At 56.3% G+C, this 15,593-nt stretch overlaps 1 protein-coding gene across 1 annotated transcript; it reads right to left on the bottom strand.

Annotated features, from left to right (window-relative positions):
* Positions 1-2,041: 2,041 nt before the first annotated feature.
* On the bottom strand, positions 2,042-5,639 carry CDCA4 (cell division cycle associated 4). The gene has a single exon (XM_040256808.1). It carries the CDS (start codon positions 5,633-5,635, stop codon positions 4,976-4,978), a length of 660 nt encoding a protein of 219 aa, XP_040112742.1. The 5' UTR covers positions 5,636-5,639; the 3' UTR covers positions 2,042-4,975.
* Positions 5,640-15,593: the final 9,954 nt, after the last annotated feature.

Raw genomic sequence — 15,593 nt, 5'->3', positions numbered from 1 at the left:
TGGGGCCCGCAGGCACAGGGACCCCAGCATCGCTGTCCCCTCAAGGCCACTCTTGAGGCGGGGAGACCACAGCCGGGGAGGCCTCAGATGCCAGCTGCATGGACGCAGGTGTCAGACCCCAACAGAGGCCCAGCGGGGACACAGTGACCAGCAGCTGTCACTTGTCACATCACACAGGAGACGAGGGGGGGTCACCGACACCCCAGCGCCCTCAGCCACTCCACAGACCACCTGCCTTATTTAGGGGTGGCTGATTCTGGGGGGCTGCCTCTCCTTTCTAGCCGGAAGGTGGGAATCTGGAAACAGCTTTCTGCCATGCTGCTTCCATCACAAGGAGGGGACTGTCCATGTGGGATCTCCCAGGGCCCCGCCAGCAGAGATGGCCTGGGCTGTGCCATCTCATCCCAACCTTCGGTTAGACTTGACAACCCAACACGTGCCATCCTGTGCCCCGCTCTAACTCGGTGTCCGCGGCCTGCAGCGGGGCCTGGGCTCCCAGAAATGGAGGCTGGGTCCCACTGGTGAGAACACCAGATCCTGGTCACTAGACGGGTGGTCAGTAACAAGGGGCCCAGCCCCCGGCTCTACAGAAAAGAGTTCCCACAAATATGGAAGCCGTGAAGCATCTCCTGAGAGGGAAGAGACTGCCGGACATGTGTAGGCAGGCACAGGGCAGCTCAGAGGGACGGCGCCTGGCCGCCCCCCGTGGCACCTCCAGTCACTCCTGTGGGGCGTTCCTTCCTTCGGCCAGTCACCTTGGCATGCCTGGCTCCCAGCCCACTTCCCCTGTATCTCAGGATCCTCCCATGTACGCGCACGCATCTCAGCCAAGGTGGATTTTACCGAAAGGGCGTCTGGGTAGAACATCCTTGACGTGACACCCCTTTGGCCTCCAAGGAGCCTTTTCTGCACGTGGTCAGGGAGGTCTCCTGGACACAAGAATAAGCAGCATGTGGTCTGGGTGGGGCCCCGCCTCCTCTTGGTGTTCCCACCCGCAGGGAATGTGTCCGATCACTTTACCCTAGGGGGCCCATCTGCCTCCTGCCTCCCACCCAGATTGAAACTCAGACGCTGCCGTGTTCCCGTTCCAACAGTGGCCCTCCCTGCCCCACTGGCCCAGGGTCCAGCCAGGGCTGGGGCAGCTCCTCACTGGAGTCCCGACTCTGAACTCTGTCCCCAACCCCCGCCCTGCTCTGCTCCTTCACCAGAGCCTGGTACCCCCTCACTCCCCATCTAATCGGATGTCCAGTCTGGCCCTGATTCTGCACCCTCAGGAGGAGGGGGCTTCCTGAGCTGGGAGAGACCGGCAGGCTCACAGGGAAGTGCCGCCTGGCCACCCGATTCAGAGGTCAGGGTGTGGGCGGCCAGCACTCTCACCCAGACCAGAACAAGCCCAACCAGCTACCAAACCAGGGCTTAAATAAAGCCGCCATAAAAACCTTAAAAATGAAAGGGGAAGTGTTACTCACTCAGTCGTGTCTGATTCTTTGTGACCCCATGGACTGTATGTAGCCCACCAGACTCTGGCCATGGAATTTCCCAGGCAAGAATACTGGAGCAGGTTGCCATTTCTTTCCCCAAATTTGAAATAAATAGAAATAAACAAGGTGGAGGTCATAAAGAATACCTAGGCAGTGGGAGAGGCCCACAGCCACCCTCCTCACCCCAGTGGCGAGAGAAGGGACTTCCAGCTCCACGCGGGGCAAGCGAGCCCAGGGCCAAGCAGCCCCAGCGGGGGGCACGCCTGGACCCCGCCTCCAGCCCAGGCGGGAAGACTGTAAAACTGAGAAGACTGCTGTGACCAGCACTCTGGGGTTTCTGCCAAGTCTCCATCAGCCTCACGGAGCTGGGTCCGGACACACAGCCCTGCAGAGACCCTGGCCGTCGTGTGAGGGGGAGCCTGGCTTCCTTGATGCCTCCAGGCTGGAGAAAGTGTGCAGAGTGACCCCACAGACAGAGGCCAAGTAGTGCCCGAGGACCCAGTGCTGGAGTCTGCCAGCCTGGGAGCCAGCCACATTGGGGGGAAGCAAACAGCCAGGACGACACACGATAACGTTTATTCCAAAACCAGATGACAATGAAAACACAGCATCCAAAGCTGAGGGGGGCAAGGAAATCGGTGCTTGCTGTGAAATTCACAAACACAAGAAAAGGAAAGGGGCTGAGATGAATCACTGCCTGATACACCTCAACACTTCACCTTGTGCTCCCTATGAACTTTTGAGTCTCCTCATGTGATGACAGTCTCGTATCACTTACTGTCCTTAAAGAGGACAGTGTATGCTTACCATGGACGGTTCAGAAGCTTCTTTCAACATTAAACACTAGCCATTGGTCAAGATGTGTGAACCACCCTCAGCGCTGGGCCCCTCCGGAATCTCCCCTCTCCACAGCTGGCCACCGCATCCGTCCTCCATCCACAAAACCCCACTGCCTCCCGCCACGCACTCCCTGTACCTTGGGCACCAGGGCAGCAGCAGGTGAATTCCACGTCCTTCCTGTCGAGGAGCTGGCAGAGCTCAGCTGTGCTCAGAAGCAGCTGCAAACACGCACTGGGAACCTCTCCCCGAAAACCCAGCTTCCTTATCTAGAGCCCAGAGCCAGCCTGGCCTGGGGGGAGAGGGTCACGAGGTGGTGGGGTGAAGGCAGAAGCCTTAGGACTGCAGCCAACACACCTTTTTTGCAAAGTTTACAAACAGGTGATCGCGTGCACACAGGAACTTAAAGCTTCCTCCGCCCCCTCCCTAGTCCTGCTGCTGCTGCTAAGTCGCTTCAGTCGTGTCCAACTCTGTGCGACCCCATAGACGGCAGCCCACCAGGCTCCCCCATCCCTGGGACTCTCCAGGCAAGAACACTGGAGTGGGGTGCCATTTCCTTCTCCAATGCATGAAAGTGAAAAGTGAAAGTGAAGTCGCTCAGTCCTGTCCAACTCTTAGCAACCCCATGGATTGCAGCCTACTGGCTCCTCCGCCCATGGGATTTTCCAGGCAAGAGTACTGGAGTGGGCTGCCATTGCCTTCCCCTCCCTAGTCCTGAACCTCCATTCAAATCCATCGCCAGCAACCGACCACTGTATCTCACTGGGGAACCTGATACTTCCAGGGGAATTGGTGTCCGGACGGGCCCCATCTCACCCTGCTCAGGATGACTGGGCCATCAGCAGGCTCCCAAAATGCAAGTGGGCCACTGGCAGGAGCAGAAGGAGACGGGCTCAGCTGCATCTGCAGACAGGGACCTAGAGCCAAAGCCCAAGGCACCGCGGAGGCTGCCGGACAAACACTGCAGCCGCCCCCACACGGAGCCCGTGTTCTGGACAGAATCGCCACAGAGACACACAGCGCCGCGTGGGGTGTGCTGCTCACAAACATCCACTTCAGCTCTTTCCACAAGGGAATACTTTCAGAATCTGGAGGGAACACCCCTCGGCCATCGAGAGCCACAGCCCACGTCTCACCCATAGCTTCCCGACCCTGTCCCCACCTGCCGCCTGCCGCAGAAGCCGGGATGTGAGAGCTGCCTCCGAGCCCCACAGGCCCGGGAAGGAGACAGCCCACTGCCCACCTGCCAACACACCCACGTGACGCCCGCACCTGCCCCACAGGCCCCGCTGGATCAGCGGACCGAGCTGAGTGAGGTAGGAGGTCTGCCCAAGGATACCGTCTGGCAGGTAACTGACAACACACTCCACTCCGTTAGACAACTTTTTAATAAAATGAGGTGTAATCGCTGATACTAAGAAAACAACTCTTCTTGGCTAAGGGCTGGAGAAGGAAGAAAAAGCGCGAAAAATGGGAAACAAGGAGTGGAGTGGGGAGTGAGTAGACTTCATTGTAAACAAGTGATAAAGATCTAAATGCTGTGGGCGGTCTGGGTCTGGGTGCCCCGGGCACAGGACACACAGCCCAGCCCACCATCAACAACCCTCAAGAGGGAGGAGCCACGGTAATGGCACGTGTCCAGGCTCCTTCAGTCCTAGACTCAAGCTCAAGATTCCATCCCAGCACTGGTTTCCTGGAGCACATGCGGACACCCCCGACCCAGTGGTGCACAGACGCCCTCCCCCAACACGGCGGCTCACAGCAGCCTCCGCGAACGCGGGCCGAGTGTGTGGGGGCCCAGCAGCTGGCCAGGCGGGGATGTTGGAGGGCGGCAACTGTAGGAGGAAGCTTGGCTGTGCTGGGAAACCTGTGTAGGAAGGGTCCCTAGACGCAGACCCTGGGAGGCACCACCCAAGACCTCGGTACGAGTGGTCTCCAGGCAGAGCGTACCCGACCTTCAGCCCCGAAGACACTTAGACATAAACAGGCATAAATACCCTTCAGAACCCACGCTGCAGTCCAACAGACAGGTGGTCACACACCAGATCTGGTAAAGGTATCACGTGCAAGGCCTCTGACCCTGACCTCGCTCGGACCGCAGCAGGGCCTACGGGCAAGGCTCACACCCGAGTCCAGAGTGCAAATCACGATGCGTGGGCACTGCAGACTCAGGGCAGTCATGCTCACTGTAGAAAGAACAGTGTTCCTTAACCCTTAAAGAATGAAATACACCAACTGCAACTGCTTAGGCTGTAAAAGGTTCTAATGTAGCAGCAGGCCATGTTTATAGAAAAAATATACTTTTAAGAAAATAGCTAAAAAAATCTAAAGTGATCAAAGTATAAAAAGTTAAAAAATGTACCTTAAGACAAAATATTGCCTCAAACATATAAAAGTTAATTTTAGAAAATTCACCCATCTAAAGTTGGATGAGGCTGGATGTGGCTGGCATCCTCCGGCAGGGCTGTCGCAGGACACGAGTCAGGGCCAAGGGCGGCACGACCAGCCCACGGGAAAGCCACTGGCCCTGGGAGGGTGGGGCCGCCGGACGCTGCTCCGGGGGGCTCTCCCAATCACAGAGAGCTGGCCCCCGGCACCCACAGCCTCGCACGCCGGCTGTTTCCGTGAGCTGCACAGAGGCACCGCGATGCCGCTGCTCAGGTCTCCACCAGGATCTCCACCACGTGGTCCAGTTCTCCCAGGTCCGCCTTGCAGCCGGTACTGGGGGGCGGGGCGGCCACGGAGGCAAAGGTCTCCAGCCCCTCCGGGCCTGACTTGGCGCCGCCCACCACGCCTGTCAGCACGGCATCCAGGTCACAGTAGGAGCCGCCCACGTCGGAAAGCAGCTCCTCCACCGCGCTGGGGCCGTGGCTCTCCAGTGTTCCAAACACCTGATCTAGCGACCTGGGGAAGCCCCCGCGGCTCTCTCTGGGGCCGGCCCTGTCCCAGGGGCCTCCCGGCACGGCCCCGGGAACCTGTGTTGCCGGGACCGCCTGCAGCGCAGAGGCCAGGTCTGCTGGGTCGGGGGCCGGGGCCCGAGCCGAGCGGCACAGAACCTCCGTGGACACCAGGCGGTCACACGGCGCCCGCCCCGCGGTCTGGGGCCCGGGCAGGCACCAGCTCCCGTCCTGGGTCATCTCCTCCTGGATCTGCCGGACCGTGTTGGCGATGAGGACCGAGCGGCACAGGTTGGGCTCCGCCAGCATGTGGCAGAGCTGCAGCTTGGCCAGCGACATGTCTAGGAGTGACTGGCGCTGCAGGGGGCCGGCGGGTGCCTCATCCTCCGAGCACTTCCTCTTCAGCCCCCGGGCGAGCATCGTGCCCTGCAGAGACGAGAGAGACGCTGCTGAGCCTGCTGCAGGGGTCCCGGGGATTCTGCCGCACCTTGGCCCAAACTCTGGGGTGACGCATGTTGGGGGGTGGTGGCTGGGGTGCAGACAGAGCGGACACGCTGCGCTGCACCCGCCCCTCCTTCCAAACCCTCCCCTTCTCAGCATCTGGAAGGCCCAGGGCTGGGGCAGGGTCCCCACCAGGGGCTAGAAGGTCTACGGCCACCTGGGAGAGCACCGCTCCGAGTGGATGCGCACGCCAGCACCACTGGACGAAAAACACTGGTTCTTGGGCCTCACCTGGGCCGAAGCTGGTCGGACACAGCCAACCTGCTGCGCCTCTGCTCACAGGCAGAAATACAAGGGAGCTGCCCTTCTGAACAGGCTCTAAGTTAGGAGACCCCAGGGGACAGGAAGCGTGGAGCAGAAAGGGCCAGGGCCCCTGTTTCCCCACAAGCCCCCTGTGGGGGGTCCCTCCTTCCAAGAACAAAGTGAAGCTGTAATGACCTTCTCTCAAGTTCATAAGATAACTCAACATTTTTATTTCAAGGAATCCACTCGAGTTATCCATTTAGAGAGTTAAAGCGGCCCGTGCCGCCAGCCCTACCCTTAAGCAGAAAGGTTCCCTGCCCTCTGATTCTCCTTTCAATACCACAGCTCTCACCTCCTGTGTATTTTAACATTTAAAGAACTTTTAAAGGCACGTGACTTCTTGGGCGCTTATCCCAGAGAAACGAAAGCCAATGTTCATGTGAAAACACGCACAAGAATGCCCACAGCAGCTCCACTCACGACAGCCCCAGGCTGGGGAGCAGGCCCCTCAGGGAGCGGGGGCTGCTGCTCAGATGGCATGACGCAGGGGGGGACCGGCCCGCAGCGGGGGGCTCGGACAGGCAACCGAGGGGGTCACGTGGCATGAGAAAATCCACCTCAGGTGGCCCAGGGCCGGCCTCCTCACGCAGGGACCTCGGAGGTGCTGCACGAGCCCCGACTGCTCAGAACCACAGGTGGGCACACGAGACGGGCACACGCACGCACGACCCCACCAGTGCCAAGGCTGCTCAGAAGCCAGGTTCCTGCAGGGGCCACTGGGCCAGGCACCGCAGGCGGATGCGGACACCGGGAGGCAGGGGGGCAGGGACGCCCCTCCAGGACACTTCTCTACAACTTCCTGTGGACCTGCAAGTGCTCCAAAACAGAAAGGCAGAGAGGGCTGCTGTGGATACACCACGCTGTCAAGAGACACCCTGTGTTCTGGAGAGACCCTCGAGCTTCGAGGGCTCCTCTCTCGGCGGTAGGCAAATCACGTGGAGCATCTTTCCACCTAATCTCCAGCCCTGACTCTGCATGACCACTGACTTACCCTAGGGCCCAGGGGACTTCCTGGTGTGTGTCCAGGGCTTAGGACTCAGCTCTCACCGCTGAGGGCCCAGGTCCCACCCCTGGCTGGGGAACTAACATCCTGCAAGAAAAAAAGGTAATTTAGAGCCTAAACAAAACTCCCTCAAATAACATGATTAAGCTCAACTTCACCAACAGAGGAAGTCAGGCCACCCTCCCTCGGGGCCCTCGCGGCTTGGGTCTAGGGCAGGTCAGCAGCCACTTGGGCCAGCAGGGATGGGCTGGAGACCACAGCCGGGAGGCCTCACAGGGCACCTCAGATACCACCTCCCTTTCCTTGAAGGGTCCTCAGAATGGCCAGCCCTTGAATTCATAACCCAGGGGGAGCCCTCCACTCCAGGCGCCGAATCCAGGGCAGCAGCAGTTTGGTGTGCTCAGCACCTGGGGTGGCAGCAGCAGTTAAGAAGCCCAGAGGGCAGCCTTCCCACTGTTTCCCCAGACTGAACACACAGCGCAGACACCCAGCCACCACCACGGGAAGCAGCCTGGACACAGCCCGCTCCCACCACCCCAGACACGCGGACAGCAGATTTCTATCAGACAGCCCAGGACGCCCCACGACCACCTGCCCGTGGCATCACCCTCCCCAGCCCAGGCTCTGTCAGTAACCCACGCTCCCTGGTTTTTGGTCTTACTCCCCACGGAGGACCAGCCAGAGAAACTGCGCGGGACGTGCCCCCGGCCGGCAGGCTGGTCCGTCATCTGGCCCCCAGTCCTGCTCAGGACCCCAAGGCCCCCCACTGGGAAGCAGGCCCACTCCTGCTGCCCTCGCCCCTGCGCAGCCCGGTGATGCTCGTGGCAGCGCAGGGGCAGCTTGGAAGACAGCGCTGTGCTGTCGTGTGGGGCCCGGTTCACATCCGCGGGCCCCGTGGGGAACAGGGAGAAGCCAAAGCTCAGGGCAAAGATGCTTGGCAACCAGTCGTCAGGCCCTCTTTCTGGCGTTGCCAGAGCACGTTCTCCCGGGCGCATCCGAGTCTCAGGACGCCCTCCTTTCCACGCTCATCACGCCTTCCCTGTTACTCGGCACTTTACTGCCACTTCTGACAGCCACGTGTTTGTCACAACATACAGCACCCCGATGGTCCTGCCGGTCTCTCCAGGGCTCCCTGTTCCCAGCCTTCCGAGGTGCAGATGAGGCGCCATCAGCTCCACCACTGACTCAGTGCACCACGGGGGGAGCAGCTGCGGTCCCGCTAAGCTGCCCTCAGGAAGGAGAGCCCTACCCCCTCCGCCATCTCCCCCGTGCTGCCGTCACAGCGGCTGCTGTCACACCCAAGTCTCGAAATCGCCCAATGACCACCAGGGAGCCGATGTCTGATGCAAAAGCAAGAGTCTTTATTACCAAGCTCGAGCTGGGGCTCCCACCGTTACCGACGTAGCGGCTATGGGAAGGAGTCCCGGGTTTTGGGTTACACTGCTTATGTAGGCATATTCGTGTAAAAGGGGGTTTCCAGGCTGGAGGACGTCTGATTGGTTGCCCGCTTTCGAAGGCTTGTGTGTTGATTTCTGATTGGTTCTTATTACGTAGGCAAACCACAAATTCCTGAATGTAAGGTCAGGAGATTTTGGTCCGAGGTCTGATTGGCTCGTGGGGGTGAGGTCAGGGGATTTCCAAAGTCTCTTTCCTGGAACTTTACAAAATGGAGTTCTCCTATTAGACAAGATGGAGTAGCTTAGGCTCTTCATCCCCCCTTCTCAAGGATCCAGGACAGAGCCAATCATGGGTCCGCGGTTAGTTCTATACTGTCTCCCACTAAGGGGAGGGCTGCATATTGGGGTCTGAGCACCATGAGCGGCTCCGTGTTGATGTGGTTTTTAATGAAGGTCACTAATTTATTTAATAAACATGGTCCGAAGGTGAGTAGTGGGAGCAGAATAATCAGAGGCCCCGCCAAGGAAGATGTAAGGGTTGCAAACCAGGGGGATGAGTTGAACCAGGATTCAAACCAACTCTGAGACAATTCTCTTTCTCTCTTTCTCTGATTTAGCCCTTCTCTTATCTTGGCCATGGACTCTTTGACTACCCCTGAGTAATCTACATAAAAACAGCATTCTTCTCCTAACGCGGTGCATAGGCCCCCTTGTTGGAGAAAAACCAAATCCAGTCCCCTTTTATTCTGAAGCACCACTTCCACCAGAGAACTCAGTGACTCTTGGAGGTGGCTGATTGAGCTTTCTAGTCTTTCAACATCAAGACCAATGGCTGCCCTTAGGCTGGAATAGTGTGGATTCTGCACTATCAAGAAGGATATCCCAGTTCCTGCCCCGGCCGCCCCCAACCTCAACAAAACTGTAAGGGTTAAGGCCGAGACTGGCTCTCTCTTGGCCCGGGGCAAGGCTTTTTCTAGTTTGAGGAGGAGTTCATTATTGGAGTGATAGAACAGTCGGGGGACTAATAGTACCAATACACAAAAATCTTTGGCGTCATTTAGTGCCTGCCCGTGGATACAAGGTGCTAAGCCCGTGGAGCATGCCCATCAGTTTTCTTGGGGAGGCACCAGGTATGCGGTTGTTTTTATAGAGTCTGTGAATTGCAGAGGTGCTGAGAGGTTTGGGGAACATTTCCTATGCAAAGGCCCAGTCCGGTTACTCGCTGAAGAGTTAATCTGGCGTCTACTTTTTGCTGCCATTGGCAGGCTCTGTGGTCTCTTGTTTGAATGTAATTTCCCAGGACAGCTATGCCCTCATAAAGGGGGGTTTGATGCCATAACATAACCAGCAACTGCTAGTCAGGTCCGGGCGAGTGGAATTTAGGACCCAATAGGTACTAACTATCTTATCAAATAACGGGTCCTGATCATCTTTAATATTAGGTCTCTTAAGGCTAACCAGAGGGGAGCTGTTCGTGCTAGTAATGTAGGCCCCGGGAGGCATTCAGGTAGGCTTTTGAATGGGGGTGTGAGTAGGTTCTCGTGGCACTAGGACAGAATTGGGCCGATCTATATGGGTTCTACTTTCAGCCTAACAAAAAACAGCAACCCATTATCATATCCTGATTGATACAGCCAGAGGCCCCAAGATTGTCTGGCTTCCCAACTGGGGAACTTTTCCCCTTCAGCTGAGAATCTGAGCCTTAACCGGGTTAGAGTCATTAAAGCTATTTTTACAGAGTATGTCTTGTCTGGTAGTGGGCCCTGGGGCACGACTCAAAGTAATCAAGTCTCCTCGGGTAGGAGGTTCCCAGTCGACAGTCCCCGTTGACTTGCATCCCCAGGCTGCGCAGTAAAATTTGTCAGCCCCTGCCCCGCAGTTACTGACAGTTACCTGGCTCCATCTCCCCGCTGGGGCATACATAAAAGGGAGTGTCCCCAAAGCTGCCCTTTGGCAGGGATTGCTACACCCCGGGTTATTAGGCGATCTTACATCATCTTCTTCTCCGTCTTTGTACCAAGATCCCTTGGCTAGAAGACAGAGGTCAAATTCCAAGTCCGGCCACCAGGTGTTTTGGGGATGGATGGCTAAAGTGGAGTTAATTACCTCTCCTGTAGTATCACTTATAATCATCCAAGTCAGGTTCATGGGTTGATGAGGGTTAGAAGCAGCACTAGGCCATAGGGACAACAGCATAAGCAGTATTTTTATCGCCTTCGTAGCTTGAGCTTGAGGGGATTTGTCTTGTCCAGCTTGGCCTTCCATTGGGGAAGGAAGGAACTCTTCTCTCAAGGCAAACAGGTCTGCAGGCTGTACGTGAGTGTAATGAACCCAAGTGGATATGCCGTCAACCTTGAGTGCGGTGGGCGTTGTCAAGACAACTAGGGAGGGTCCTTTCCATCTGGGTTCTAGGGTCTCTTGGCGATGGCAGTGCACGAACACCCAGTCTCCTGGCCGGTAGCGGTGGGGTTCAGGTGGCGGGCCTGATTCATATAGAGCCTTGAGTCTCTTCCATGTGTCTCTGTGGGAGTACTGTAAGGACCGGAGACAAGAGTAGTTTTTGATCATCTATTTCTTTTAGCACCTCTGTTTTTAAGTTAGGAATTATTGGGGGAGGTATTCCATACATAATCTTGAAGGGGGTAAGTCCCAGTTGGTAGGGGGAGTTCCGCACCCAGTATAGGGCAAAGGGGAGGAGAGCCACCCAGTCCCCGCCAGTCTCAGCAACTAGTTTTGTTCATGTTTCTTTGAGTGTCCCTATTCACCCTTTCTACCTGTCCTGAGCTCTGGGGCCTATAAGCGCAATGCAACTTCCATCTAGCCCCCAAAGCCTTAGCTACTCCCTGGCTTACCTGAGATACAAAGGCTGGCCCATTGTCCGACCCTACCTGTGCAGGAAACCCTAACTGCAGCAAGGTGTCTTCAATCAACTTTTTGGCCACCACCTGTGCTGTTTCTCTTTTGGTGGGGAAAGTTTCTACCCACCATGAGAAGGTGTCTATGAATACCAATAGATATTTGTATCCGTATCTACCCAGTTTCACCTCCGTGAAGTCCACCTCCCAGTATGCTCCTGGTCGACTTCCACGCTCTCTAGATCCAGGGTTGGTTGGGTGGCGGGCAGCACTGGCGAGCTGGCAGGCCTTGCACGTTGATAGGATGTTTTCTATTGTTGTTCTGACGTCTCTCGTGGTAATTCTGGCATGTCTAATCAGGTCCTGCATCTTGCGGGTCCCCAGGTGAGTGGCATGGTGCATCTTCAATAATACTTGTTTTCCCAGTTCTTCCGGGAGGATCAGGGAGCTATCCACTGCCCGCCACCACCAGGTCAATTGTTGGGTCATGGGCAAACTTTTTATCCAATCTAAGTCTCTGGGTGAGTAGTCGGGCAGAGCTGGCAAAACAGGGCTTCCAGGGTCGGGCAGCTGTAGGGTGGCTTCAATTATTGTGCCCTGGGCAACATCTCGGGCTGCCTTATCTGCCAAGTTGTTTCCCTTTGAGGTCAGAGTGTCCGACTTCTGGTGTCCCAGGCAATGTATAATGGCTAGTTTTTTAGGAAGCCATAATGCTGAGAGGAGGGCCCTTATTTCTTCATTTTTGATTGTTTTACCCTTGGCCGTGAGGAGGCCCCTCTCTCTGTAAATGGCTCTGTGAATATGGGAGGTAGCAAAGGCATATCGGCTATCAGTGACGATGTCAAGCTTCTTGTTCTCTCCCAACTGGAGAGCTTTGGTTAGGGTGATTAGTTCAGCCTTTTGAGCCGAGGAGCCCCGGGGGTAATGCTTCTGCCCATATGATTTGGGTCTCAGTGGTTATGGCGGGCCCCTGCATACCTGAGTCCATTTTGGACGAAACTGCTCCCACCCGTATACCAGGTAACTTCAGCATCCACTAGAGGGCGATCTTGCAAGTCCTCTCGCGTCCCATGCACCTGGGCCAGTATGTTGCTGCAGTCGTGGACTGGGGCTTCCAAATCCGGGTTAGGAAGCAGTGTAGCCGGGTTGAGAGCAGTAGGCTGCAGAAAGATGATTCTGGAGGGGTTTAGCAGCAGTCCCTGGTGGTGGGTCAGCCGAGCGTTGCTGACCCACCTGTCTGGGGGTTGTTTCAGGACGCCCTCAGTGGCCTGGGGGGCGGCGATGTGCAACTCTTGCCCCAGCGTCAGTTTATCTGCATCTTTGACCATTAGGGCCCCTGCTGCAATCATGCGGAGGCAGGGGGGCCAGCCTGACGCCACGGGGTCGAGGCGTTTAGACAAGTAACCCACCGGCCGCTTCCAAGGTCCCAGGTGTTGCACCAGTACGCCTTTTGCCACTCCCTGTTTTTCATCTACATACAGGAGAAAGGGTTTTGTAACGTCAGGCAACCCTAGGGCGGGGGCTGACCGCAGGGCCGTTTTAAGTCTTGAAAGCCGTCTCCATCTGTTCCGTCCAGCTGAAAGGGGTGCTACCCTTTGTGGCTTCATATAAGGGTTTAGCCAGTTCCGCATAATTAGGGACCCAAAGGCGGCAGAAGCCAGCGGACCCCAAAATTCTCTCACCCCTCGCGGTGAGCCTGGGGTAGGGGTTTGAGTACCGTCTCCTTTCATGCCCTGACAGCCACCTCTGCCCTCTTTTAGTACCTACCCCAGGTAGGTGACCTCTGGTTGGCATATTTGAGCCTTTTTGGCTGAGGCTCGGTATCCTAATTTTCCAAGGGTCTGCAGTAGTTCTTGGGTGCCCATGAGGCAGGTTTGTTGATCCTTGGCTGCAATCAAGAGGTCATCTACATATTGTAACAAGGTTAGTTGGCGGTGTTGTTGTCTGAACTCACCCAGGTCCTCATGAAGGGCCTCGTCGAAGATGGTGGGGGAATTCTTGAATCCCTGTGGCAGCCGGGTCCAGGTCAGCTGTCCGTTAATTCCCTCTTCTGGGTCAGACCATTCAAAGGCAAAAAGATCCTGGCTTCTGGGCGCCAGGGGGAAGGCTGAAGAAAGTATCTTTTAAATCTAGGACCGTATACCAGTGTTGGTCTGGTGGGAGTGAGCTCAGGAGGTTGTATGGGTTCGGCACAGTGGGGTGAATAGCTAAAACTCGGCGGTTGACTTCTCGTAGATCCTGTACCGGCCGATAGTCATGAGAATTGGGTTTTTTGACGGGGAGGAGGGGGGTATTCCAGGCCAACTGGCAGGGTCTCAAGATCTTCTGGGCCAGGAGTCTGCGGATATGGGGGTGATCCCATCGGGCCTCCAGGGTCATGGGGTATTGTCGGACCCAGACGGGGTCGGCCCCTGGCTTGAGATCTCTATATATAGGAGGGCGGTGCCCGGCAAAGCCGGTTCCCCGTCTCGGCCCAAGCATCGGGGAATTCATCTAGCCATTTTTGAATGTCCCCGGTGGCAGTGGAGGTTTCCGGTGTAACCGATATTCATCTTCTAATTGGATGGTCAGTACTTGGATCAGGTTGCCCGTCTGGTTGAGTATTTTAGTTTCTCCCGGGAGGAAATAAATCTGGGCCCCCATTTTGGTTAACAGGTCTCGTCCTAACAGCGGGGAGGGGCATTCTGGAATGACCATGAAAGAGTGGGATACCCGTCCCGCACCCAAGTCCACTGATCTTCGGGTAGTCCACTGGTATTGTTTCATTCCGGTAGCCCCCTACACCCACGAGGTCTTGTTGGCCAGTTTTCCCTGGGGCTCTAGCAGAACCAAATATTGAGCCCCCGTGTTGCCAAGGAAGTCAGCTGGGGTCCCCTCCACTTTTAGGGTCACCATGGGTTCGGGGAGGGGCGCCGAGCCCCATCCTCCCTAGTCACTCAGTTCTTCAGTGGCCAGGATGGGGGTGCTTTGTGGCCCCTTTTTTTCTTGGGACACTCTTTGGCCCAACGTCCCTCTTCTTTACAATAGGCACATTGGTTTTTTCCCAATGCTGGTCACGTACGGGGACAATCCTTACCTTCAGTAGCTAGGCGGCACAACTGGCGCTCCCTTTCTCCTGAGTCAGGAACCATAGCGGCCAGCAGGATGCATGCCATGTTATGGGTCTGGCGGTCTGCTGCTTTGGCTTGTTTTTCCTCGGGGGTCTCTTGGGTGTTATAGACTCTCTGCTACTGTTATTAAATCTTGGATACTCTTTTCACCCAGGCGGTCTAACTTTTGTAGCTTTTTTTCTAATATCGGGGGCCACCTGATCAACAAAGTGCATTATCAAGGCGGCCTGGTGCCTTCTGCTTCCGGATCCATAGGAGTGTATTGTCTAAAAGCTTCCATCAGCCTTTCCAGGAAGGCTGCGGGGCTCTTGGTGGGGCCCTGTTGAACATCTCCCACTCTAGCTAGGTTAGTGGGTTTCCGTGCAGCTGCCTTAAGCGCCCCCGAGAGAGTCTGGCGGTAGACCCGGAGCCTCTCCTTACCTTGTGCCATACTATAATCCCAGTCAGGTCGTGATAAAGGAAAAAAGGTGTTAATTTCATCTATATTAGTGGTGGGGTCTCCATTTGCCCCAGGACCCTTTTTCGGGCCTCATCTTGAATTCTTTCTCTCTCTTCTGTGGTGAAGAGAATCCAGAGCAGCTGTTGGCAGTCGCCCCAGGTGGGCTGGTGGGTGAAGAGCACAGTCTCTAGAAGATTGGTTAAATCTCTAGGGTTACCTGAGAACTTGGCATTCTGGGATCTCCAGTTATATAGGTCACTAGTAGAGAAGGGCCAATATTGATGAGGTTGGTTTCCTTCCTCATCGGGGGGGCCGGCCACTCGTATGGGGAGGGCAACGGTTGAGTCTGCTGGCCCCTCCCGGGACATGGGTCAACTATGGCGAGTACTTTGTGTGGGCCCCCTTCCTGTGTTTCGGCCCTGGGTGGAGGGATGGCGGGGGCCCTCGGTGGTTCGGAGGGTTGGTAAGGGGGAGGGAAGAGGAGTTCTTCTTCTGTTCCCCCCTGCAGAATAGGATAGAGTGGTGCCATCGGTTCAGCCTCCTTGGGGTTCTTCAGGCTCTTTCCCGTTCGGGTCACTAACCCCTGATTGATGGAAAATCCCTGTTGAGGCAAGAAAGGTTCTACCCAAGGGCTGGGGCACAACACAACGTTTTCCCATACAATGATTGGGAACTTGGTCAGGGTGCCTGATCCGTGGTCGGAAGATGATAACTCAGACTCGGTGCACAGCTTCCAAATCAAAGGTGCCTTCTGAGGGCCATCCTACATT

This window comes from Oryx dammah, unplaced genomic scaffold (genome assembly GCF_014754425.2).
Source record: "Oryx dammah isolate SB20612 unplaced genomic scaffold, SCBI_Odam_1.1 HiC_scaffold_16, whole genome shotgun sequence".
Taxonomy (NCBI): domain Eukaryota; kingdom Metazoa; phylum Chordata; class Mammalia; order Artiodactyla; family Bovidae; genus Oryx; species Oryx dammah.
The sequence above is the reverse complement of the archived record's forward strand: the minus strand, read 5'-3'. Positions and strand labels throughout refer to the sequence as shown.